This window comes from Gavia stellata, chromosome 11 (genome assembly GCF_030936135.1).
Source record: "Gavia stellata isolate bGavSte3 chromosome 11, bGavSte3.hap2, whole genome shotgun sequence".
NCBI classification, from domain to species: Eukaryota; Metazoa; Chordata; class Aves; order Gaviiformes; family Gaviidae; genus Gavia; species Gavia stellata.
The window spans coordinates 28954347-28980792 of NC_082604.1; the positions used below are offsets into that span (position 1 = coordinate 28954347).

General features: G+C 40.1%; 1 protein-coding gene across 1 annotated transcript in view; it reads right to left on the reverse strand.

The window, feature by feature from the left end:
• The window catches only part of LEKR1 (leucine, glutamate and lysine rich 1), a 53767-nt gene extending 27580 nt beyond the window's left edge, over nt 1–26187 (reverse strand). Inside the window, exons 1-6 of the mRNA XM_059822880.1 lie at nt 25973–26187; nt 21690–21692; nt 21366–21382; nt 13120–13219; nt 12306–12418; nt 8772–8957 (exon numbers count right to left, since the gene is read on the reverse strand). Coding sequence (XP_059678863.1) covers nt 8772–8957; nt 12306–12418; nt 13120–13219; nt 21366–21382; nt 21690–21692; nt 25973–26187 — 634 coding nt within the window. The remainder of the gene's footprint in view (nt 1–8771; nt 8958–12305; nt 12419–13119; nt 13220–21365; nt 21383–21689; nt 21693–25972) is intronic.
• Between the last annotated feature and the right edge of the window lie 259 nt (nt 26188–26446).

Consider the following 26446-nt stretch of genomic DNA (forward strand, 5'->3'; position numbering starts at 1 on the left):
GAGTCATGCCTTCACTTTCAGTTATGTCACATCAAAGTGAAAAATTATAATTCAGTTCAATAAAACCCAAGGTTTTTTCTCTCGTCAAAACCAGAACTCTACAGTTGCTCACATTAACGCTGAATTCCAAGAGCAGCATAACTGGTGAGAGCTGAATCACAAACATCCTCCCCAAATTAACTTGGAGAAGGATGCTGGATGAAAGGAGTAATTTTGGGAAGTTAATGGTAAGTTTACCATTAGAGATAGGATACGCATCACCTGGATTGCTGATTAACATGTCTTTACTTTGCAATTTCCTGCAGAGGTCAACAAACTTACTAGGTGATATGCAGGCCTTGTTAATACCGTTTGGAAGACAAGTCAGTGACCGTTCTTCACACCCAGAGGCACCCAAGGCGGGATGGAAGAAATTAAAGCAAAAGGAGGCATACCCACAGATGTGGTACCTGGTACCAGCTACAGTCTCAAACGGCCAGCCATCAGAGGGGGATTCAACCCCATCACTACAGAAACGACAACGTACAACTTCTTAAACCATAAGTATGGAACAGAAAATGCAAAAAAGTAGAAACAAAATCCACCAGCAGTGCTAATACAGATATAAATCCACAGGATTTACGGGCACAGAGTAAAATTTTCCATCAGAAACAGGCAAAGGGGACATTTTCATCAACTTTTCTCCTGGTAAAAACACCACTAACTCCTGGTGGTGGCATGGAGGCGAAAGTGAGCTGCGGTGTGTGCGAGACTGAGCAGGCAGGACAGCACGGGGAGAGGACAGTTCGCAGTCCCATTGTTACTGACACTTTTGATCTGCTCCAGCGAAACACTAGACACCACTGAAAGCACACTCTGTACGCTGCCCTCCCTCCCTCGATTCACTGGCAACAGAAGAATAGAAACTAGAACTGAAACGCCCGAGAAGGACACGGGAGCTGTTGCTCAGCTGAGGACACACAACGCAACAAGCCATCGTTCATCTTGAGAGTCTTCTGGAACCAGGCCAGAGGGGAAAAAGGAAAAGCTCTTTTGTTTTTCCTTCTGTAGCTGTTGTGTTTAACCACACATCATTTTGTAGTTGTCTTCTCCTTGTAGAGCAGAAAGCCTGAAAAAAGCTGCACTTCCCTGGCTGCAGGAGAGATGAAGGACACTGACTCCAGCCACACACTCATTAGCTCTTTCTCAACGTGCACTGCGGAGAGCACCGTCTTCCCAGCCACCACAGAGCACAACTATCTTACCCAAAGCAAGTTATTTCTTTTAGCACATCGCTCCAGTTTCCTTCTCTGAACGCTATTCCCGAACACCGCGCAACGTCCCGGGATTTTGGGGATGATTTAAAACGAGAATGGGACAGTAGACTTTGGGTCTCAAATGAAAAAGGAAATGGCTCTAATCATGCTTCTCACTGAAGAACGACGGTGTGGCAGGCTAGGATGCAGGATAAGATGCATACAGTGCAACACTCCAAAACTGCACGAGTGATTGTTCTAAGTGCTGCAGTCTAACCTATAAAAATATCAGCTGTTTTTTCATGCTTTATTAAGTATGCATTATGAAATACTCGTTCAGGATATAATCACATACTGTTTTTTTCCCCACAGGATTCCTGCATCTGTCGCCACCCAGGACGAAAGAACTCCAGCTATTCAGGACTGGCATTTCACTGCTCACTGTGTGCTCCCCAGCTCATTTACAGAGCAGCTGGCGAGCCAAGTTCCCTGATATCCCTGTTACAATGTCCTAACCTATGTGCTCCCGCGCTGGCCTCTGCCCCATCCAGGCTGTTCCCTTCCCCAGCGGCCAGGGCACTCGGCAGGCACAGCACGGGGCACACAGCAGAAACAACCTCCTTGTCTTCTGTCCTGTTGCCCAGGGCCATAGTGACACATGGAACAAGCAAGGCTTGGGAAAGTACTGCCCAGCCCTTGCATTCTGGAGACCCCTAAACCAAAAATCACAGACAGCTTAGCCTCCACATCAACAAACACCGAGTCAACATTTCCAAAGGCTTAGAAGTCAGTTTAACTTGGTTCTCTATGTCAAGAACAGTGTCAAACCTTCCATCTCAAAGTCCTTTTTCAGAGAATAGAAGGTTCGTGGTGTTTTCAATAACATTTTTGCAGCATAAGATTTAAATGTAAAATCCAATGACTTTTCCAGCCATCCCACCCTTGTGAAAACTATGACCATTTTTACTAGAATTAATATTCAAAAATCATTGATCAGTTAAGTTTCTAAGCCACTGAAAACAGTGATCATCTTACAGGAAATGTTGAGCAATCCTGGTTTTCTTATACAACAATACTTAAAAAAAAAAAGGACAAGACTATCCATAGACTGGAATAGAGCCTCTAGAACAGGCACTTCTTTGTAAACTCAGACTTTTTCAGCACAAGAAGTAGAGATGCTCTATGTGAGCTAGCCTGAACCTGCTCATGATGTGGTACTCATATATATACCACAGTTATTGCCCTAAGTTATGCATATCAATTAAAGGCAAGAAATTAGAACCTAAATATAACTAACTGCTTGATGTGATGTCTCATGCAACATGTCAACTTAGGGAAGTAAATTCAGATTTTGAGAAGATGGGCCAGAAAGCCATGCAAGCATCACAAGAATATATAACACACCAAATAGTCTTAACAAAAAAAAAAAGAAAGAATTACAGACTGCAAGCATCTTTCTCTGTCCTTCTAACATAAGAACAAGGCAATTCTCCATAGAGTTAAAGGTGGACAAAACTGAAAAAGAAAGCGTGTTTTCACAATGCCCATGAACAAACTATGAACTCATTGTTTACAGGAACCTCTGAAGTAACCAACCCTAACAAAACCGAAAAGGGAACTCGAACTAAAGGTAGTTTTCATATCAGCATAAATGTAATCATACAAATACCTTACGTAACAATATTAAATCACATATTTCAAAGCTTAAAAGATTGTTTTATCAGGCTCAAGGACCTCTCAGATCAAGACGAGACACATAAGGAACATAGATTATCCTATAATTGCTCTTCTAGAGTTCCTGCTCCTTCCTTTGAACCACGCTGTGTTTTTCAGTGGTGAGGACGTGAATTAAACAGACTTTAGACTTTCTACAACAGCAGCGAGTGCCAACATTCCAGCTCCCAAGAATGCATGTGAACTACTGCTGAATTCACAGACAGCTTCACATGCCCACATACTGCCACTTCACCAGAAATATTTAACTCAGTAATGTGCAAAATTATCTGAGTTATATTGAACATGGCACCTTATAAAAAGTAAAATCTACAGTTCTAGAAATTGTACGAAGGACTGTTCTTGGTGCTTACGCTAAGGAAGGAGCTACAAATGTCTGCACACCAGCAGACAACTTAACTTGTGCCACACACAAGTTTTTTTATTTCATATAAAACAATCAAAACACTTCTCAACACAAAGTATACTTGAGAAGGAGCTATTTTTGCATTGAGATTGTTTTATTTTGATTGATTTTTCCACCTAAAAAAATGCATGTCAAATGTAATTATGTTTTCCTCAAGGCAGCCAGGTAGCAGACCCATTTTGAAAATTGCAGAAGTTCAGATTTCTAGAGAACGGTAAATAATAAATGATCTAACTGCTTATGACTTATCACTACTTCTGTCTATTTATACAAAGACAGAGGATAAGATATTCCTAAAAAGAAAGTGGAAATAAGTTTTCCGGTTATATTGAACACAGAAGAAAGCCAAGTATTAGGGCAAAACAAGCATGTTATGTCCACTGCTTCTTACAGAATGCAACAGTGACCAAAACACAACACTACATAAGCATGTAACAAGCATATACCACAAAAATTGGTGCATGGATCCTGAACAGAGTGTCTGTGACAATCATCCTCAAAGTGACATATAAATCACTGCAATTCTCAGCACTTCTAGTGGAATATACAAATTGAACATATATAATATACAAATGAACTTTCAGACAGTTTCTTTGCATGGCACAAGACCACAGTAAAGGCCAAACAAACTTTCTTTCCGGAAGTGCTACTCTACTAGCAGAGAAAGGAAAGCTTAATCAACTGCAATAAATTATTGCTGTAGGTTTTATTGCAGGATCTGTGGCACTTACGCTGTTTTTGAGCCAGTGACCTTGGCTATCTTCTTTTGAGGGATGCTATCCAGTTGAGCGATTTCTAGTACGGTAAGAGCCTCTCAGCTCAATCTCTAGGGTTACTTCAGCATAAGTAAAGACAGAAAGTGAATGTTAAGAAACAAAACCCACATAATATTCTAAAGTATATAATTTCCAAATTTTGGACTGTGGCATTGTAATAGTCAAACCTGGCAGTTACACATGTACACAGATTATTTGGATAAAACATGAATCTCTTAGTGGAGGAGAAACGCACTTGTCTTTTCAAAAGAAATGAGTGGATTTTTAGCTTCTTTTCCAGACAAGTTTCAAGTAAAACTTGAGGAGTCACAGGCAACTTTATGCTCTTGGGACAAGCAACGTGATTTAGTTAACCAATGCAACTAGTTAATTCCTTCAGTTTTGTCTTTTCTAGTGATGTTATCTTGAGTTTATTTGGGATTTTGGCTTTTTTATTAATATTTTTTACTCAGGTACTTGTCTCAGACATATAATACATATTATATATATGTAATGTACATACAATATTGAGATTGTTTGCTTTTGTCGCAAAAAATCAACACGGCAGATACCATTTATGTACTACCAGCATTTTATTTCATGTCTCCTAAAAAAATCTCTCCTAGTGATTTTACATACAAGCCAAACAAAAAGGTATAAATTTTCACACTGTCCAACAGTGTGTTCAAGATTGTCTTGAAAAAGGAGATTTAAATAGAATTGATGCATTTCTTTCCATTTACTCAACTCTTCAGAAGAAGATACTGTGGCTAATGACTGACAGCTAAACACTTTTAAGGCAACTCTCTCCCCAAATCTCACCTGCCGGAGTTTAGTCTGAACAGAGGACTAAGTAACAAGAGGTAGCTACAATCAGATAATGAGCCTACTGAAAACTGTCATAGGCAAGTTTTTGAGATACTGGAACACTTAGCAGCTCCCCAAGAGTAAAAAAAAAAAAAGACAAGAGTGGATGCTGTCAATAATCCACAGAAGAATCTTGTCAGAGCAAAATCCAACCGATTTTGCATTCATTTAAAGTTAGTTTTTTGAATAAATACCAAAAAAAGGAAGACATAGTAAGTCTATTTCTTATATGGACACTGTCTGGAACATGATGTAGAGTTATCTGCTCATTTCTACCATTCAAACACATCACTGCTGGAGCTTTCCTGACAGTATTGTTGTACAGTGACAAAAATAAAGACTGCCGTCAGCAACACGGGTTGGTAACTCATTGCATGGCAACTGTGGCCTTCTACTTTGCAGTCTCACATTTGATATTATCACTGGTACTGAAGGATCACTGAAATTCCTTCATCATGACTAGCATTGAGTGCTACTGCTTTAAATCTGACATTGCATACTATGCATAAGGCAGCATGGTAATTGCCGTGCCAATTTGATGACTCAAAACTACCCGGAACAGCACCACCTCTATACATTCTGAAGGTCTTAAAATGTCTCTGAGCCAGCACTAGGAATGCAATACTGCTTTAAAAAGAAAAGAGATTCAAGAGATACTAATGTAAATAATCTTTTTGTAAGTTGTCTCAACAAAGCTCACAAAATATGGTAATTTCAAGTGCTGTCACTGCTCTTACAGTTTTCAAGAGGACTCTCTAGATTCTTAAGACACACTATCAAGGGCAAAATCATTAGACAGACTCAAGTTTAATGAATCTAGGAGAAAAGAGACTGGCTTAGCCTGACCTAGTTTTCAGTTCTGTTGCTGATAGCCAAAAATCCTGCCTGGCCTTCCACTCAAAATGAGAGCATTTCTTTTCATTTTAATCTCAGAGCTTTCTCCCTGATGTTTTACATGAGACTAACAAGTAACAGCATAATTGTATTTCACAGACTCACAGACTGACAGGGGTTGGAAGGGACCTCTGGAGATCATCTGGTCCAACCCCCCACCAGAGCAGGGTCACCTACAGCCGTTGCACAGGAATGCGTCCTGGCAAGTTTTGATTATCTCCAGAGAAGGAGACTTCCACAACCCCTCTGGGCAGCTGGTTCCAGTGCTCTGCCACCCTCAAAGGAAAGAGGTTCCTCGTCGTGTTGAGATGGAACTTTCTATGACCAAGTTTGTGCCCGTTACCTCTCGTCCTGTCACTGGGCACCACTGAAAAAAGACTGGCCCCATCCTCCTGGCACCCACCCCTGAAGTATTGATAAGCATTGATAAGATCCTCCTCAGTCTTCTCTTCTCCAGACCAAAAAGCCCCAAGTCCCTCAGCCTTTCCTCATAAGGAAGACGTTCCAGTCCCCTAATCATCTCCATAGCCCTTTGCTGTCCCCTCTCCAGCAGCTCCCTGTCCTCCTTGAACCGGGCAGCCCAAAACTCCAGATGCGCCTCAGCAGGGCAGAGTGGAGGGGGAGGATAACCTCCCTCGCCCTGCTAGACACACTCTTCTCGATGCACCCCAGGGTGCCGTGGGCCTTCTTGGCCCCAAGGGCACATTGCTGGCTCATGGCCATCCTGTTTTCCCCCGGGACTCCCGGTCCCTTTCCACAGAGCTGCTCTCCGGCAGGTCAGCCCCTCACCTGTACTGATGCACGGGGTTATTCCGCCCCGGGTGCAGTACCCTGCACTCGCCTTTGCTGAGTTTCATGAGGTTCCTCTCTGCCCAACTCTCCAGCCTGTCCAGGTCACGCTGAATGGCAGCACAGCCTTCCGCTGTGTCCGCCACTCCTCCCAGTTTTGTGCCATCAGCAAACTTGCTGAGGGCACACTCTATCCCTTCATCCAGGTCATCGATGAATATATTGAATGGGACTGGACCCAGTCCTGACCCCTGGGGAACACCGCTTGTTACAGACCTCCAACTAGACTCTGTGCCACTAATCACAACCCTCTGAGCTCTATCTATCAGCCAGTTTTCAATCCACCCCACCGTCCGTTCATCTAACCCACACTTCCTAAGCTTGCCTATGAGGATGATGTGGGACAAGGTGTCGAAAGCCTTGCTGAAGTCAAGGTAGACAACATCCACTGCCCTCCCCTCATCTATCCATCAAGTCATGCCATCGTAGAAGGCTATCAGATTGGTCAGACATGACTTCCCCTTGGTGAATCCATGTTGACTACTTTTGATAACCTTCTTTTCCTCCAGATGCTTTGAGATGATGCCAGAACGAGCTGTTCCATCATCTTTCCAGGGATGGAGGTGAGGCTGACTGGCCTGTAGGTTCCTGGGTCTTCCTTCTTGCCCTTTTTGAAGGCTGGAGTGACACTGGCTTTCCTCCAGTCCTCAGGCCTCTCGCCTGTTCTCCAGGATCTTTCAAAGATGATGGAGAGTGGCCCAGCAATGACTTCTGCCAGCTCCCTCACCACTTGCTGGCGCATCCCATCAGGGCCTATGGACTTGTGCATGTCCAGTTTACTTGACTGGTCTCTAACTTGATCCTCCTCAAGCAAGGGAAAGTCTTCCTTCCTCCAGACTTTCTCTGTTACCTCCAAAGTCTGGGACTCCTGAGGGCTGGCCGGAGCAGTAAAGACTGAAGCAAAGGCGGCATTCAGGAACTCCGCCTTCTCTACATCCTCTGTCACCACGGCACCTGTCTCATTTGACAGCAGGCCCACCTTTTCGCTAGTTTTCCTTTTCCTTCCAATGGACTTGAAGAAACCCTTCCTGTTGACCTTGACATCCCTTGCCAGGTTTAATTCCAAGGAGGCCTTGGCTTTCCTTGTTCCATCCCTGCATACTCTGACGACATTCTTGTAATCTTCCCACGTGGTCAGTCCCTTCTTCCACGTACTGTGAACTTCCTTCTTCCGCTTGAGCTTTTTCAGAAGCTCCCTGCTCAACCACGCAGGTTTCCTGCTTCCCTTGCCTGATTTCTTGCTCTTGGGGATACACCGATCCTGAGCTTGGGGACTTGAATATCACCCAGCTCTCTTGAGCCCCCCTACCCTCTAGAGCCCTAACCCATGGGATTTCTCCAAGCAGTTCCTTGAGGAGATCAAAGTTAGCCCTCCTGAAGTCCAAGGCTGCAATCCTACTTGTTGTTTGGTGCATACTGCACATGATCCTAAACTCCATCTTCTCATGATCGCTACAGCCAAGGCTGCCCCCAACCTTCATGTCCTCCACCAGTCCCTCTTTGTCAGTACTAGGTCCAGTAGTGCACCTCTCCTTGTTGGCTCCTCCACCACCTCAGTCAAAAAGTTATCATGAATACACTGGAGGAACCTCCTGGACTGTACATGCCTGGCTGTGCAGCCTTCCCAGCAGGTATCAAGGTGATTGAGGTCCCCCATGAGGACCAAGGCCTGTGATAGTGAGGCGACTCTCAGCTGTCTGTAGAAGGCCTCCTCAGCTTCCCCATCCTGATCAGGTGGCCTGTAATAAACACCCACAACAGTGTCTCTTGTACCACTGTCTTCATTGTTTTCCTCCCTTCCTTCATTCCTCCCCCCGCCCCGACTCAGCTGACTCGTGTTCCTAGCAGGCTAAAAGACTCCTCAGAATGACATACTGTCTTTCTGACTGCACAATATCCACATTTTATCAGGGCCTGAGCTGGGCTGTTGAGGGCTTTCACAGTAACAGCCACAACTTCAGTGCCTTTAAAAGAAATGTTTTGCATTTCATTTTACTTGGAAGTTTGCTTGAAATGTCAAAATTCTCTTACCTAATGTTTCCTTTTGTAGTTCACGGCACCTACTTTGTAGCTCACTCCCTTGCTGAAGTGAAGTTTGAAGCTGCTGAGTTTTCAGCTCAACTGTGTCAGCCACCAACGTCAGATGTTTCACCTTTTCTTGGAGGCATTCATTCTCTCTCTGGGATTTTGCTAATCTTTGATTCAATTTAGGTATTTCTGAGGAGGAAAAAAAAAAAATCAAATTTGCCTTCTTCACTAAAAAGTATTACACCCAATTTATGAGCTCAGGACTTGAGCATTCTGTAACCCCAGTTTGGGTATGGATCAGTGTAAGCCACGTATATTAGCAACACTTCTGCTGAAAATATAGAGGGCCAAAAGAAGTGCTTTGTGCAATACCTCTTTACACAGATAACTTGTACTTAGCCAAACACATATTACTGACAAATAATTCAAATTTTATTCTAAGCAATAATATGTATTTCCTCTAAGATCTCAAAATCAAATTAAAATACATGTATATATTCCAAATGAAATAACAACAGGTGACAGAAATATTTGAATCCAAGCCTTTTATCTCAAGAAGAGACATAAACCTTTGCTGACATACAAAAACAATTGCAACTCATTTTGAAATTAATTTGAGAAGATATCAAGAGGGTTTGTCGCTGCTAAAGCTCAATTTGAAACTTTTGGTTCAGAAGATGTTTGGGCATGTGTATCACGTTTCATTTTCCCACTCCCTGGATGACTACTGCTGTTAAAGTAATCACAAAGTGCATCTTCATTACATAAAAGACAGGCTTTGTCACTCTATCTTTCATCAGCTCTTCAACGTGGAAAAGCAGCAGTCCCAAGGAAATTTCCCAGGTAGTTTTTACTGCAAGGTAAATAAGTAAATGATGGGTGGGGTTTAGTGGGTATCCTACATTTTCATTTTTTTTCCTGAGTTCAGTTATCCTTGATGAGTGCACTTGAACATTTCCAAAAGTAGCTGCAATTCTTTTCCAGGCCTTCTCCAACTACAGCTCTATATGTTCCATTGTCCAAAGAACTTGTATCACTTTTATTTACCTTAATAATGACAATGTTCAAGTTAGGTGAAGTCTAATTCTATTGTCAAGTCAGCTATTACATATGTTTTATATGCTGCCCACGTGCAAATTTTAAATTCTTTCTGCGGTGCAAATATTTTCATTACCTACAAACTTTCCCAACTACTCCACACTTAAATTAATTTATTTTTAGACTAAATGACGTAAATACCAAAAGATTTTGAGCTCTTATACTTCCTTCTACTTGCCATTAACTAACCAAGGCTAAATAATGTACATATACAAGAGTTTTTATAAGCTGTTTTCGAACTAACCAAGGAAACTAGTCTAGGCATAAACAGTAGCACCTCATGTAATATTTTTCTTCTCAAAATCTGAATGGAAAACAAGTACTGAAAATCTTGTTGCAAAAACAGTAAGGTAAAATAAACAAAAAAATTACTATGTTACCATATGTTAATAATGAACAACTCATAAAACAGAACAAAAAAGCTTTTAAATGGCACTCACAGGCCCCCCCCAAAATTATATGTGACTAAATTGTTTTGATTTAAAAGGCTAGATTTAAGGATGTATGTAGTATTCACAGTGTGGCACTTCTCAATGGAATATGTCAAATGCAGTCAGGGATACGGAGCACGTATAACGCTCTGTATAATCATTAAAAGAACCCGAAAGGCTGCACTTCTGCTTCCGTACAGATATTATATATATTTGCAGTATTACAACAAATAAAACAAAGGATACTCCAGAAAAGAAGCCTCAAAATGTTATGAATCCCTTTGAATCTGAAGATGTCTGCAGAAACACATGTTCACATTCCCTTTAGTAGCTAGAAGTAGGCATAGAATGAGCACAGGAAGAAAGTAATCCTTAGGGACATACAATACTTTCTGTGCTCAGTCTAATTAGGAGATGAAGTCATGAATCAAAACGTGTGATATCGACACTGACATTTAAATTAATTGTTCTTACAAAAACTGAATACTAAAGAGTGATTTTCCGGTCACGCTCATCTTCAGCAGGCAAGAGCCATCCCCTTCTGGGCTTGCTGCTGCCCAGGCTCAGGACACCCCGAACTCTCTGTTCGGACCCAGGCGCTGTCTCAGTGGGATGTGTGCCTACTCGCTCCTGCGGCACAGCTGCCCCACTTATTTCTTCCCAGTCTGAACAAAGCAATCATTGAAACCATTAAAAATTACTTCTAATTTTACAGGAAGAATGGGCTACTGGGGAGCTATTATTTAAAATGAAGCTGCGTGTTTTCTGAGATACTCCACACATGCAGGTTTCACTTCAGCTGTGAATTTGCATTGGAGTTCACACGGTTTCACTAGCAGAATGATTTGGGAGATGCACACCGCCCATCACGCCGTTACATTTCCTCTCACAAGGAGAAGCATGACATCAGCTCACCTATTTCTTTGCTACCTTACAACCCTGATAAAACTAACTTCCAGAGCAAATAGCACCTCATCAACTCATACACACAGAGCACACTGAAAAACTATAAAGAAAGGAATACATATATGAAAATTATGTCCAAAGACTGTTAAAGTTGCAAAAGTCAACACAGGGCTTGTTTGAATGCTCTGGATGTTACAGTCTAATTACGCTCCTGCACACTTTTTTCAGCAAAACTAGTCTCTTAACCGAGGCAGAGCAAAAATGGTATTCAAGGATAAATCCGAGTTTTCAAGTCTGACCGCCAGCCTGAGGGCTGGGCATGACCTTCACGAACAAGCCATCGGTTGTGATGTGCTCCCAGCTTCTCTTTTCATGAAGGCTGCCCTTGTTTCAGCAGGAAGCAGGCTGTGGGCCAAGTGAATTATTCTCAGCCCACAGGCTGCTCCATGCCCATTTCAATCCCAAAGACCCCTCAGATAAAGACAGCTGTATTTGGGTATTACTTGTTCTTATTCAGAAACGGAAGGAGGGAGTAGTTGCTACATGTTGGGTGCAGGTTTGCTTGTATGCAGTGGCTCGTGTGTTCAAGGCAACGATGTGTACACCGGTAGGTTGCTCAGGGGAAGAGGTGCAGCCTGCCCATGCGATGCGGGGTGGCACTGCAAGAGCCTCAACAAGATATTATACCATTGCCGTATAGCATCGTGTGTGTACATAAGCATGTGTGAAAAACTGGCAATAGGAGACACAAGGCAAATTAAAGTATGTCCAAGTCTTTGTGTTGCAATCATATCCATATGCTCATAGCAAGTATATTATTTATGTTTCAAATCATGGTAAGTATTTATATTGCTTCCATTTCACTCTGACTTGGCGAACTGAACAATTGGTCCAGGACACTAATCCCATAGGAAATGTGCTGAGTTCAACTCAGTTCACATGGTGCCACAGCAGTAGATAGGGTCTTCTAATACTTCGGATCTGGACAAGTTAATGTCAGAATTAGAAATTATCTAATTAATTTTACCCTCCAATTTACTGTGTCACACTCAACTACCAAAAAATATTTTATCTTGCCCAAAATTATTGCAAGACTGTTTACCTGTCAAAGCTTCTTTGCTAACAGTTTTTATTTGTAGAAAAATTTCTTCTTTCATGGCAGCCCAGTTCTCTAGGTTACTGGAGATGACTTCTTTAATACTGTCTAGTTCACTTCTAATAAAAGGAAACAGTGAGACAGCCTTATTCAGAGTTGAGCAATGGTGTTCCAATGTATTTCTGCAAGACAGAAAAATAATGCCAGACAGACATTTTTAAAATTAGTAAACTTGGGAACTAAAGTAAACTTGATAACTACTTTCCTGTTGTATAATTTATACTCTATTGGTTTACAATAGTGTAATGTATGAAATATGCTGTATATTTAATATATTTATAATAAGCTTCTCCCTTCTAAATGTGGATTTAGAACTTATATGTATAAATGAAGAAAACTGTACAGAGAATTGTACAATCACTTTTTATTGAGAAATCAGAGAAATCCTGTTTAAATGACTGTATCTCCAAGCTTATGTTGACTCTTTATAAACAATATATGTAAGAAATACTGTATTTCCAATGCATTACAAGCAAGTGGTACACACTTGCTTTAAAGTGTTAATTAATACGTTTAAATTTGTGAGAACTTATCCTGCTGCTAATAACATCAGCAATCAACAGCGCTATTTTCCGCTTACCTTTGCTAACACTAGAGCATCTCACTATATGCTGGAAAAGCAAGAAACATGGATGGTTATAAACACTCTTCTCACTCACAGTATTGTCCCTGCCTGTGCCTGCATCTCCGGTGAATCCTCTCAACTGATTGTACATGCTCACAGGACGCACAACATTGGCATTTCTTTTTGCTTTCTTACCTGACCACTTGTGATTGCTTATAGGCAGCTTCCTTTTCCTCTTGAAAATACCGCAAATCTTCTTTCACATTTTTTAATTCATCTTGTTTGCTTTTAAGTTCTGCTGTTAGGTTTTTCATGCTGTAGTTGTAAACAAAATAATCAGAAAGTATTATTTGCACTACTAACCAACCTCTAACTTTTGTTTCAGCTTCAAATTAAAAACATGCTGAAAGTCTTTTCAGAGATGATAATCACATATTTCAGACTGAGGTATCAATTTAATCTTCTGGCTATTGTATGAGCCACTTGAGCAACTCTTTCAAAGTAATACATTTGTAAAATAATGTGGAAATGTATATGTCCAATATCAGCTCATATGCAATGCTAGATAAGTATCTTAAGAATCCAGTGTTCCTTCACAGATGCAACACAGAACTCATTCATCCTCCAAAAAAAACATACGCTATTACAAAATTCTCGGTTTAAAGTTCCACTTGGGTACCCAGCTTAGGGGCTACAACACCTAAAAGGCAGGTACCCTGTCCCAGCAGGGTGATGCAAGGTACCACAACGAGCTGCCTAGGTTCCTTGCACAACTGCAAGGACGTGCAGGAAAGGAGAGCTCACCTAAGCTGAAGGGGAAATCATCTAAAGTCAACCAACAGCAAATACTAAATATTTGGTTACTGTTACCATAATTTTTTTCCATTCAGATTGTTTATCTATTTCTTAATTTCAGACATTTGCAAAAGATTAATCCCAATTAGTCACTCTCGTTTCCCTTTGCCCTGAGTTTCACACTCATGTTCATAGAACTGTACTTCTGCACTGCTGAATTAATTAATGGTGCTCAGCAAATAATAATAAAAAAATACACATGTCAAATATATTCCTGTCCATTATTTTTACACCAACTGGAATTTAGGCCTCTGTTGCTTGACAATGGCACTTTAAAGAGCTAAGAGAGAAACTTTTCACAAAAATGTTTCTACCAGATGTTACTTCAATGTACTCGGGCAATGACATTAGCATCAAAATGATCAAAAATGTCAAGTTAGTAAGATTACGTTCCTAATTTTTCTTAAGGAAGATTTAAAGAGACAGCAGGAAGGTCTGGACTAGAGCTAGGTTTCCACGTTCCCAGTTCGACCCGCAATACGCCAGGCAAAACACACATTTATTTTCTGTACTTCCCCCCTTCCTTTCAGCAAAAAACACCAACAGATTTTGGGCCCAGAACACTGCTGACCACAAGACGGAGTGGGAAGACTGTGATTTGGTGGCTCTACCTGACAAATTCTGGCTGGGTGTTGGGCTCCTGCCAAAGCCTCAGCTCTCCTCGGGTTCCCCTCCCTCTCCTAACGTCCCTTGGGATGCCTGCAAGTGATCATCTTACAGAAGAGGATCAAAGGAGACGCAGTCACAACACCCTCTATAAGTATTTGCCTTGAATAGATTGAAAAGTCTTTTCATGCGTCCTTCTCCTAGGTATGGAGCGTGCTTCATCACCACAGCACGGAATGGATTTTTAAGTTACAGTGGAGGTGAAGGCTTTCTGCATTTTACACCAAATCTGACACCAAAAAGGATCCTAAATCTGGGATTGGGAAAGAAAAGCTTACTGTTATGAGGACTCACAAACATATTGTGTACCCTCCCTCCTATTAAAAATGCAAATTAACGTTCATCACATCTGTGAGTCAATTATGCTTATTTAAATGAGATTACAACACTGCAGGAGTAGAATATCTGTGCTGGGGGAGAAGTGATCAAAAACAGGTGATATGCGCTCACAGTTACGTACAAGAATATTCAACTTAAGATGTATAATAAGTATAAAGCGGGGATGAAATATTTTTTCACCGCTGTGGACCAACAGCTTGTTTCACTGCCAGCACAAAGAGCTGCTTCACCAGCCCCTGCCTCGGCCACAGAGCAGCCTTAACGCAGCCGGGGAGAAGGGGCACCACCGCTCCCAGGGGCTCCGCTCTATCTTCTCAGCACTTCCCACTCAGAAAAAGGGGGAACGAAGCCAGACGCCACATCAGATGAAGCTGACCCGACAGAGGCTTTCCCACTCTCACAGCTTCACTCCTGCACTCAGCAGAGGCTGAGGTGGGACACAACTCCTGCAGTGACCTGGAAGCACGCAGAGATGCCTCCTGCTCATGGTGGCTGCTCACCAACATCTGAACAATGTTCTCATTTTAATGGCTTCAAGTTTTGGATATATATATTGGGGAAAAAAAAACCCCAAACCAGTCCCATGATAAGACACAGGAGAACTGACCCAGTATTTCTTTTACCACCACCACGCTCAACAGGAGAGGAGGAGGAGGAGGAGGGTGGCCCTTGGGAAGCGCAGGCACCTTGCCACCACCGCACAGTTCCGCACAGCAGCATGCACTGTCTCCTGCCTGCTTAGGATACAACCCACCTTCATGCCGGACTCTAAGCTACAGCAAACACAGCCGCCCAGTTCAAAGCAGCAGACGGCTGACCTGCCAGTTTTTCTTTGCCTCTAAAATTTACCTTTTGAACTTTTTCATTATAGCAGCAGTTCTGACCTGTTTATTTTTCAAGCACAGCTATCATAGTGTAAATAAATACATTCTAAACACTGTTCTTTCAACAACTTGGGACTTATTCCCACAATTGTAATGAAATGAATGGAACCGTACAGGAATAACAGACAGTTGAATCCAATTCCCTTCCTGTGTTACATGCACAGGAAGAATACCAAGCAGCACATCACTACCAGTTTACAGTACAACTTTTTTCTTCTCTGCTAGCTATAGGTAACCATTCTAATACATTCTTCTATCCCCAAAAGTACAACTACAATGATATGCAACCATTAAAAACCAGTCCCTTTGTAAGCTTTCAACACTTACTGTTAACTTACTGCAAGCAGAGTAAATGATCTGTTTGTCTACTGGTGACTCATTGCCACAGGTAAATAAATAATATTTGAATCGACAAATATTTTACAAAACCAAAGGATGGCAGAAGCATTACATCAGCCTTTGCTTCCGTTTTAAAAAGCAAAAGAAAGTGAGAATGATTTATAGTAAAAAAATAAAAATTTAGCCATAATATTAATGTGCATCAGTTACTGTTATCAGGTAGATCTGTAACACGTTTGCACTAAAATGAAAATTTTAAAAATATTAGTCTGGATAAAGAAACTTGGATCCGTAGACCTCTGCCAAAACCAAAACTGAACATCTAGTAGTTAAAGAGCAAGTTGTTTGGGCTCAACTGTGATTACTGAAAAAAAAAGATAAAAATTATTAAAAAAATTGAACAAATTTCTGGCATTACCTTGCTAGAAAATTTACCCATATCTACCCGTAAATTTCTTGAAGGTGAAGGGCAGGAAGGGAGAGAATAAAATCTGTTTGATTGCATTTGGGAGCAGAATCAGATTGGTGTCACTGAGTCAAGAGGAAATGGCCATCCCCTTAACACTCACACAAATTCAAATCTGCTTTTGCAGATGATATATTCTGTTAACTATACCTTGAGCAAAAAAAGCAGTGATTATCATTGAACAGTAGCAAATCAAAACTTTGGGATCCATGGAAAACTGGATGCTCATTTTCTATTCTTACTCATTCCAGGCAGTATTTGAAGCTCTTTTGGGTTAAAAAAGAAACTTGCAAATAAGTACAAACACATTTTCGTACTCTTTCCATTCCAGAGATCTGATATAATGAGGTTAGCACAGAACTGCAGCCTCGGAGTGCAAAGGGACATTATCAGTATGTTCTGGTCATTCGCATACAAAAGAACAGGTGGAGAAGGCAAAGCAGTTGCACTCTGTCTACTATCATCACCGTAAGAAGGAAGAAAAATAAACATTTTGGTAATATTTAGCACAAAGGAAAATGTTCAATGGATCATTAAATGCTGGCATTGAGAGAATCGTGAGAACATACTGATTTCGTCCTCTGTCCTATAGTTCACATGAACTGTGAAAATTAACATCCTATCTTCGCAGCCAGCATACTTTCTTAGTGAATAACAGGAGGAAGCCTGCCCAGAGTGGGAGTTGAATTATAACATGTTAACTACTAGTGCTGACAACTAAAAGAATAGCATGAGAAAATAAAGAAGTAGTTGCAAGGGATTCTTGCCAGCAAACAAATATACTTATTGTCCTAAAAGTAATGACAAGAGCAATTACCATGGCTGTTCGAATTTAAGACGTTGTGTTTCACAGAAGTTAAGATCCGGAGAAATAACTCTGTCTTTCCAGACTACGCAGTACACAGCCCCTTTACGAGTCCCAGCAGTACCCATTTAAGCCTGAATGAGCAGTTGCATCCCCAGCTGCCTGGAGTCAGCAGGGACAGTATGCACAGAGGAGGCTGGAACATACTGTCAATGAAAAAGTTTCACTACAGTATTTTCAGCTCCATGAAACTTTAGGACCTGCTCAGAGCCGACAGTTGCTCATTTTCATTTCAGCATGTTGCATTCCTCCCAACAGACAAGTCAGCGGGCATCTCTGTGAAGAAGCTGAGTATTCATTCATAAATTTGGCATGGAATATGTATAACACGCACAGTCTGAAACTCACTGCACATAGTATCATCCACAAACTTCTTCATAATTGCCTTTTTTATATTCTGTTCAGCACAGACTATTCAAGTTAAGACAAGACTGTTTGATAGTTTTCATGTGCCACTACAGAATCATTCACCTCTTGATTGCAGGCGAGCATACGGCCCAATTTGACAGCAAATGAAAACTACCTCTGACAACCAATCAAGAGGCTCTTTGTGAAGGTCTCTATCAAGTCTCCTGTAGGCTGACAGTCATTTCAAATCTTGCATTAATTGTTATCTTTCTTTATTATCTCAGCAGAAATATAAAATCTATTGTGAAGACAGCTTGGATAATTTTTGCTCCAGCAAAGGTAAATCTCCAGAACAAGTCTGGAAAACAATGATAGAAAGATGACTGCCTTGTCACAACCACTTCAAAATTTATCTTTGAAGAAACCCAGGATTTAATTTCCCAGAGCTACCAATCCAGCTACAGTAATTACAATTTACACAATCTCAGTCATGGCAGTCATACTCAGTACTGTCAGAGCAGCGTAACTCAGGAATAACTTCTTAGAAGTCAGTGGAGTTATACTGATTCAGTTAAAAAAAATGAGATTACAGTTATGAGTGATTTGATAATTGCATAAAAAAAGAAATGGTGCCGAGGCAAATTTATAGGTGACTTTTTACTTACACTACAAATTTGCACCAGCAAATTCAAACAGAAGTTTCCCCAAGGTGTATGTTTGAGGACGCTTCCCAAGCAGAAATCATCTTAGTTTCTAGACGTTGCAGGTACAGTAGAGACCATATAAGTATATGAAGTAAGACAATACATTGCATTTCCCTAACATAATACAAATATATTTCATTTTACGTGTTTGGATTTTTTTCAAACTAGGTAAGTGTCTTGCTGATGAAGCCAACTGTTACATATATTATTACATCTTGGAATGCAAGCAGAAACTAAATTTTCTCTCTGAATTCTAAAACAGTCACAATCCCAGTAAACCCATCTTTTCATTACCTCTTTCTTGCCAAACAGGAAATCTCTTTTTCTGTATCTTCCCTCTGATGAGGGGCTTCCTGACCTCCAAATCCACAGAGCCCAGTCATCTAGAACAGCAAGCAACCTTCATCGATCCCATACTCACCTCTTCCCTTTACTGGAGAAACCTTCAGAACTCAGCCATGGTCAAAAGAGCTTACCCCAGACTTTTCTCTGGGTAGCCACCTTCCCGTTTTGCAGTCTTAAAAGCAGAGTCAAGTGCAAGAGGCAGTCAAAAACAGAAGAGAAAATAGGTGTCTCTATTCAAGGATTAGCCTGAGTTCACCCTCTGGTCCCATCCAAGTTTCATTGCCACATGGCCATAGAGAACTCCAAAACGTAACACCTTGTCCTGTATGCACATGCACACAATATATTAACCTTCTTCAGTAAATAGCCACAATTCAAATTTCACTTCGGAAGATAATAAAGCAGAACCCCCGTGGACTTCAGAGAGATATTCTGTCTGCATATAGACTGAATGAAACTATTCAGGGCTTTGCAGTTACGCCCAGAATAATTTTAGAACTATGGATCAAGCTTACACATCTCACATTAAATTATAAAGCTGAGGTAAATGGAGGAGGTAAACTGAGGCACGAAAAATTATTGTATTAAAAACTTCTTTATGGGTCATTCTTGCATTCTTGCTTTTAACCAGCAGTCACAAAGTGGATAGTAACTCACTATACCCAAGCAATGGATTGAGCTTATAGTGTGAACAAATAAATGACCACCCATCAGAGGAAATGAAAAAATAACCTAAACAAATGTGCATCAAACTATTTTCTTATACCTACCATGCAATCAGGATATTAAACACAAATTCAGTTCTCTGACAATTTATAAATATCATAACCAGGTTACACTAAAATAATAGTGTAGGGGAGGTTCAGGCTGGATATTAGGAAAAATGTCTTTCCTGAGAGAGTGGTGAGACACTGGAATAAACTGCCCAGGGAGGTGATGGAGTCACCATCCCTGGAGGTGTTCAAGGACCGTGTGGACGTGGCACTGCGGGACATGGTTTAGTGGGCATGGTGGGGTTGGGGTGGTGGTTGGACTTCGTGATCTGACAGGGCTTTTCCAACCTTAGTGATTCTGTGAATATCTAAGCATTACTTTAATCTCTCACATGCAACTGTGCTGTCCACAATGAGTTAGGTGATACAATGACCTGTTGGTCTCTTTCTCTAGCAAACGGGTAAATATGGCCTTTGCCATTGTACGTGATGCTGTGCAGGGACTCAGTGTTGGAACCACACGAGGGTATAACAGAGGAGCTAGTCAGGAGCACTGAAACTAGAAAACCTCAAGAACTGTAGCATATGAACTGTTCAAACAATAAGCAGAGAAAGAACTGAAAATACATGCCTAACACAAAAACCTGCGCTGAGGGAGATGAACTACGTTTACTTTCCCAAGAAAAGTTAGCTATTCATGGAGACACGCACAGACTTATGTGGAATCTTTGCTGGAGCTTTCTTGTCAGTAAACACCTCTCAAGGCCATTTTTGCATTATGTGGCACTGTTCTCAGATGCCAAAAACAGTAATAACTTTTTAAATGTAACTTTAAATTTTAATTGTACCTATTAAATATGAAAATATTTTTAATGAAATATACATGAAAAGTATGCATGGAAGCAAAAATACAGATTTCATGTTGCCTTTTGCATTTTCCACTGACTGCTGTTTCAGCCTCTTCCAGATAAGGAATTTTGTTTCACCAGAAGAAAGTTCATTTTATCAGGAATTTGGGAGAAAGCTGAGCATTACTGCAGAGTTTTGCACCTCATCAGTTGCTCTTCTGAACTATCTCTGTGAACAAATTTGTCTTGCTTATTAATAATCAATCTTGGCACTTAATCATGTTAATAGAAAAAACCTTGTCAAAACTAGAACAACCGCAATTTCAACATACCAAGAGTGGGACTGAGCTATCGCTAGTCAGTAGCAAAAAGCAGGTATCCCATCAGGAAGACACTGGCTTCAACATCCTTTACATAAGAATCTAACAGCGAGAGATTGTTTCCCCAAGGCACTGTGCTGATTGGCTTTCTGAGACTGTGACAAGATTTGTCAGCGATTTTTTTAAGTATAAAAGCGAAGTTCACTGTTGTACAGAGGTGAACATGGGACCTGGGTCCCACAAACCCTGTTAGGCCTTTTGCTGGCTCTCTGCACAAGCCTGAGCCATACCCGAGTCATCATGATGACACCATCAGGGCAAAATATACAGAACAGTTTGCAAGTGTTAAAAAGAACATACTAGAACACTTTGGCATTACACAAAATTCTGCTTTTTCCTGGTTAATAAGTACACCCTAAAATCATCATGTAGCTGATTAGAGAAGTACGTACTGTTATGTTATTTACAAAACAGATTCAATTTAAAAAGTTGAAGGCACTATTTCTTAGTAAACGTCATATCCTCTCTTCAGAAAACTCACGTGCACATGGCACTTCCAAGTATAAACCAGCTCTTGTGCACTTCTAAACACTGCAACCTGAGCTACCTAAAAGTAGAATTAAATGCATAAAGAGCCAGAAAAATTCCAGCACTTATTATGTGCTCTATATTCTCACCACAATGAAAAATCATTACCTATTTCCTTTTGCTGGGAAATGACGAGTGCAAAACCCAGGGACTCACTGAACCCATGCCCAGCTGATAGCTCTTGGCAGCTTGTTATATTTACTTGTCTCTCCCAAGCAGCCACTGAAGGAGCACACACCTGAGACTCACACAGAACATCTGTAGCATGATGAAGAACACTCATTTACTACTTTAAAAACTGATTTCTTCTTATGTGTTAGATGATACGCCAATATCATTCTGTAAATACATTACAGTGCTGCAGTGGTTATAAAGTTTTGTTCATCAGTCATGCTTTCTAAACCAGTGAGAAGATGTGCAATCTCCCAAGCTACCCACATACGATGGTATATATTAAGAATAACTGACTGTATGCCCTAAAGCACATTCTGAAAGGAGAGGTTAGTTCTTTACTTCTTTGTTTATTTCATCCAGATTTGGCTCTCAGCCATTTTTTTTTACACCAACTCAACTCCACTTGATCACTAAATATTCAACAGAAACAGACACATCAAAACAACAACAACAACAAAAATCTATTAGAGTGACCTTTTTGCCTTGTGTTCTTTCCCTTCAAAACTTATTTTTAAAATGGTGACAGAGTTCTTCAAGCATGAACCACTCCCCATTTCCAGCACTTTCAGTCTCCTAGGACAAGAAACCATAGGTCATTTCTACCAAACTGCTGTGTGGGCTGGTAGCTAAGGGTAGAGCAGTGGGCTGCTATCACTGCCCAGTCATTTTAGTGTTTTACTCCAAGTTTAAACTTTACCAAGCCAGGTAGTTGCTATTGCTTTCCTAAGCAATCATGTTGCAAAAAAGAAGAATTATTTTAAGCAAATTCAGTAACAAAGCATTTTCCATGGTATTAAGTTTTGCCATTGTGGTAGGGACTAATGAACTCCAGAACGCACACACAAAAAAGCACAAATATGGAAAAATAGAGTTTCCACAAGTTAGAATGTGAGGTCTACATTATCTTTAATATCTTTTTATTTATGGAGAAAATTTTCAACATCTACATGCATGACTCAGGAGCATAAGTCCCATGGTAGTCACCAACAAGTAACAACTGCTAGGTTTGTAAAAAAGTTTTCAGGAATCTATTTACAAGGGATCTTTGACATAGGACTCGCTAAGTGATATCTATACACCTCTTCAGATGTCTAAACAGCATAAAAGTTTTTTGCTCCCTGTCACACTCATGGTATTCAGCACCAATATACCTTTAAAAAGCATCTTTAGTATTTAAATCTATTTTACCTTCCTTATACTGGATGTTGCAAGAATTATCAAGATTCAGACCACCCTCATGCAGTGTCACAAATGTCAAAAAGACACTGCTAGAGAAAACCTGTTAATAAACTCAGCTCTAGGGACACCAGGAGTCTGGGGGGGTCCCACACAGAGACATGGCTAAATCCAATCATACTTGTCTCGCCAATGAAAGTGCCTATTACTAATACGTGTAAATAAGTACCAGACCAAAAATGGTTAGTCAAACGACACACCAGCATTTCAGCTTAACTAAGCATGAGTCCTTGCTCTTGCAGACAGTAGCCAGTATCTTGTAGAAGAGCCAGCAGTGCAGAGCACAGTGCAGTACCATCTGCACAGCCTACCACAGTCGGTGCATGAATTGACTGGCACTGCTATGTCGAGCTAGCCACAGCCCTTCAGGAACAGCTCTCATGCAAGTATTCTGGAATTAAAGCGATTTTAACCTGGAATAAGAGTAAGACTTGAATAGCTAAATTGAATCAGTGTAGTTAACTGAATGATGGTTAGTTCCCCTTCTTCTCATAAAATCCCAAAGGGCAGGTAACTAATTTCCGCAAAAGCTCAGGTTCCCAGGTGGCTTTCAGGGTTAGCCAAGGTACAAACAATAGCAATACTTTAACCTAAAAGGAATATAAAAATGACACAGTTTGCAACTAACTACAAAGATTAAATTTCTTGGTCTACCAGAGATGAAAAAAGGCATATTTGGCTTCTGATAAAAATTTGCAGTTTGAGAGGAATGATTTGTCAACCTTACAAGAATGAGAAGATAGTATGTTGAATAGTTAGTTTATGCCAACAGCACAAGGTAACAAGAGAGACCCAGGATAGTAAAGAGAAGATAAGGCATTGTAGACAGCTTACTTAACAAGGCACAATAGTTGATTTATGGACTGAATGAAAGCCTACTGAAAGTATTCAATTTGATTTCAGCAGGTTTTAAATCAAGTTGAGCCTCAGGGGAAAAAATGCAGAGATAAAATTTTTATTAACTGTTCCAGCTCTGCTACAAAAATTCAGCTAAATGAAAATTTTAAGTTTACCTCTGGCAAATGATCCTCAACAAGGAGAATGTACTGTCACTGCATTTGGTAACGCACCAAATACTGCCATCGTAACTGCCAGCTAGAGCTGTTAAAGGAACAAGGAGCAAATGCACTCCCCAAAAATATGTTAAACCAAAGAAGACATTGCATATTGGGGGGTGGGGGTGCTCAGTTCAAATGAAAAAAATATTGCAAGAAACAATGAGTAGAGTGAGCTATAAGTTATACGCGTTTTGTTCAACTTCATGTGAACTTGCATGTTTTAAAATGAATCTTCTATTAGTAATATTACCAAGCACAAGCCTAACTAAATCCATTAATAGTAACATTAAATTCTTAACAGTATTTGAGTGATTTGCAAAAAGAAAAGTAAATATATTTGAGTGCTTCACCTATAGACAAGATGTAGTTTCTTCTGTAGCGTTTCCAAAGCATTCCAGCCCAATCTCTTGAGAGCACCTTAATATTCAAATTGCCCCGTGTTACCAGTTCTAGATCACTTGCTACTAGGCATGAGTCAGTCACGCAAGAAACACCCCTATTAGGGGTCTTGAGAATCAAAACCACTGAGCTGATAATTAAAATTATAATCTCATTCTTACAAAAAACTTCTGACAAACAGTTTGATTCAGATGAGAAAGAAATTACCAAGAAGTTTCTGATGCCCTTGTTTATACCACATTATTCTATCAGTAGTCAACTTTAGCAACTGCATTTTTATAAATTAAGTTTTATTAGCCAACTATAAATATTAATGTAAACAATCAGTGGAATGTAATAATAGATTCCAAAATATAAGTATAGAAAATTAGGATACACAAAACCAGCACAGAGTATCCATGTTAAATCTGATATGAAGAGCAGAAGACAAGAGGGGAAAAAAGGAAGGGCAGTTCTTCAGAGCTTCAGGTCCAGAAGAAGCCCAAAAACTTGTATTTCTTTCACAGAACAGTGCAGAAAAGATAAAATTTGTTATTATGAAATTTGTTATGTTGTCATGGTGTCGTAGAACAGCATAAAAGCAACAGAAGGTTAATTAGGAAACAGAAATATCAGTCCAGAAATCCTACAGCAAAAATAAGACTAAAAAACCCACCCATAATGCTAATTACACCATAAAATGTTCATATTGACTACAGCACTTTCCCTCTCAGTCCAAGTTCTTTATACATTATAAATAACCTCTGAGGATGGACAAATCAAAGCTAACAAGCTAGCTTGAAGTTCATGGTTGAGAACCTGATGGCAGTCCAGCTGTGGTGGCACAAAACCTGACAGAGGTAGACAGCAGGTTCTGCAGCCACTGCTGCTGTCCGGACTGCCTCAGCAACGCCACTTACGGTACGTGAATCAGCCATGTATTTTAAAGCTACTTTGAGTATAGCTACCTTTGCATGCTTTACTGCAAACCCAAAGAATAGGAAAAAGATTAGAAATGATGAATGAAGGGAGGGCGGAGGGGAAAAAAGTCTTTGAAACTCTCCTTTCATGCTTTGTTTTCTCCTGTCTACCCTAAAATGAACTTTTATATCTGGTGTACCAATCTGAAGGTTTAGGAACCAAAGCTGTGCTGTCTGCTCATCAAAAGGACAAATATTTTGGAAGTATGACTTCCTGTTCCAAGTTTAAAGTTATCATGATGTGATAAAGCAGTAGAACACAACAAAAGCCTGTAAGCATGAGCTGAAAGAGAACACACTTAAAGGTTCTAATGATTGTGCCCTAAAAAATATAAATGGGGCTCCAAGATCTATTGTGAACTACTGGAGTTCTTAAGAGTACTGAACTCCCCCTTTCATTGGGACCTTCACATACCTGCCAGTAAGCATTTGCAAACTCCTGGTTCTGAGGAACAATGTCACAAGCAGTACCCGAGATTTTTGTAATTGCATTAGTATTCTGTATCATCCCTTCAGAGAGTGAACTGTTAAGCTTCTCAGGGTAAGAATGCTGATCATTCTTAACTATGTTACTATGAGACAATAAGTAAAACTATCAGAACTGTGAAACTCCCAATACTGTGGAATTTCATTTAAAATATTACAAATATTTTTATTACAAAACGGTAAGATGAAATATTTGATTATTTCCCTTCGGGAGTGTGTGCAGGGGAAATACATCTGAAATGCCTTCAGGCCTTTCTTTCACTTTAAATATATTGACTGTTTCTAAACTATTAAGGAACTCAAAACTTGCTTCTAGAGAATACTATGAAATATGATTTAAATTAAGTATCACAGCTGATAAAAGACAAATCTTATTTGTATTTTAAACTTCTTTGGAATGAAATTACCTAATACACATACATGAGAATAACATCAGACTAGATAATATGCTCTGACCTTTCTGTTTTTGATTCACTGTCAGCTCGATAGTGTTGAAGGTCTTGGTAAAGAGACTGCAGTTCTGCTTGAAGTCCTTTTTCCCGTTCTATACTTCCTTCATAAAATTTAATCTCCTTTTCCATTGCTTTTACCTTTTCTTCCATTGCCTTAAATTCATGAAGTATCAAATAGCTGACTCCACAGTATTTACACACTGTCTCATCCCGGGACATCTAGAAAAAGATAAAATTGTAAGATTGTTTGTAAGAAACAAGTTGAACACAAAAAACCTGAATGACACTAAATAATAATAATAAATCTGAATAGTTTAAACTGTTTACCTTTCTGGAGTGTTAATAATCAGATGATGTTATTGCTTTAAGAAATAACAAAGACAAAATTCTACATTAGCAAAATGAAATCAAGCTATAGCAGTACTTTTGTTCACTGGAATCTTCACAAGCTACATCAACTATGCAATTTACTATGTGG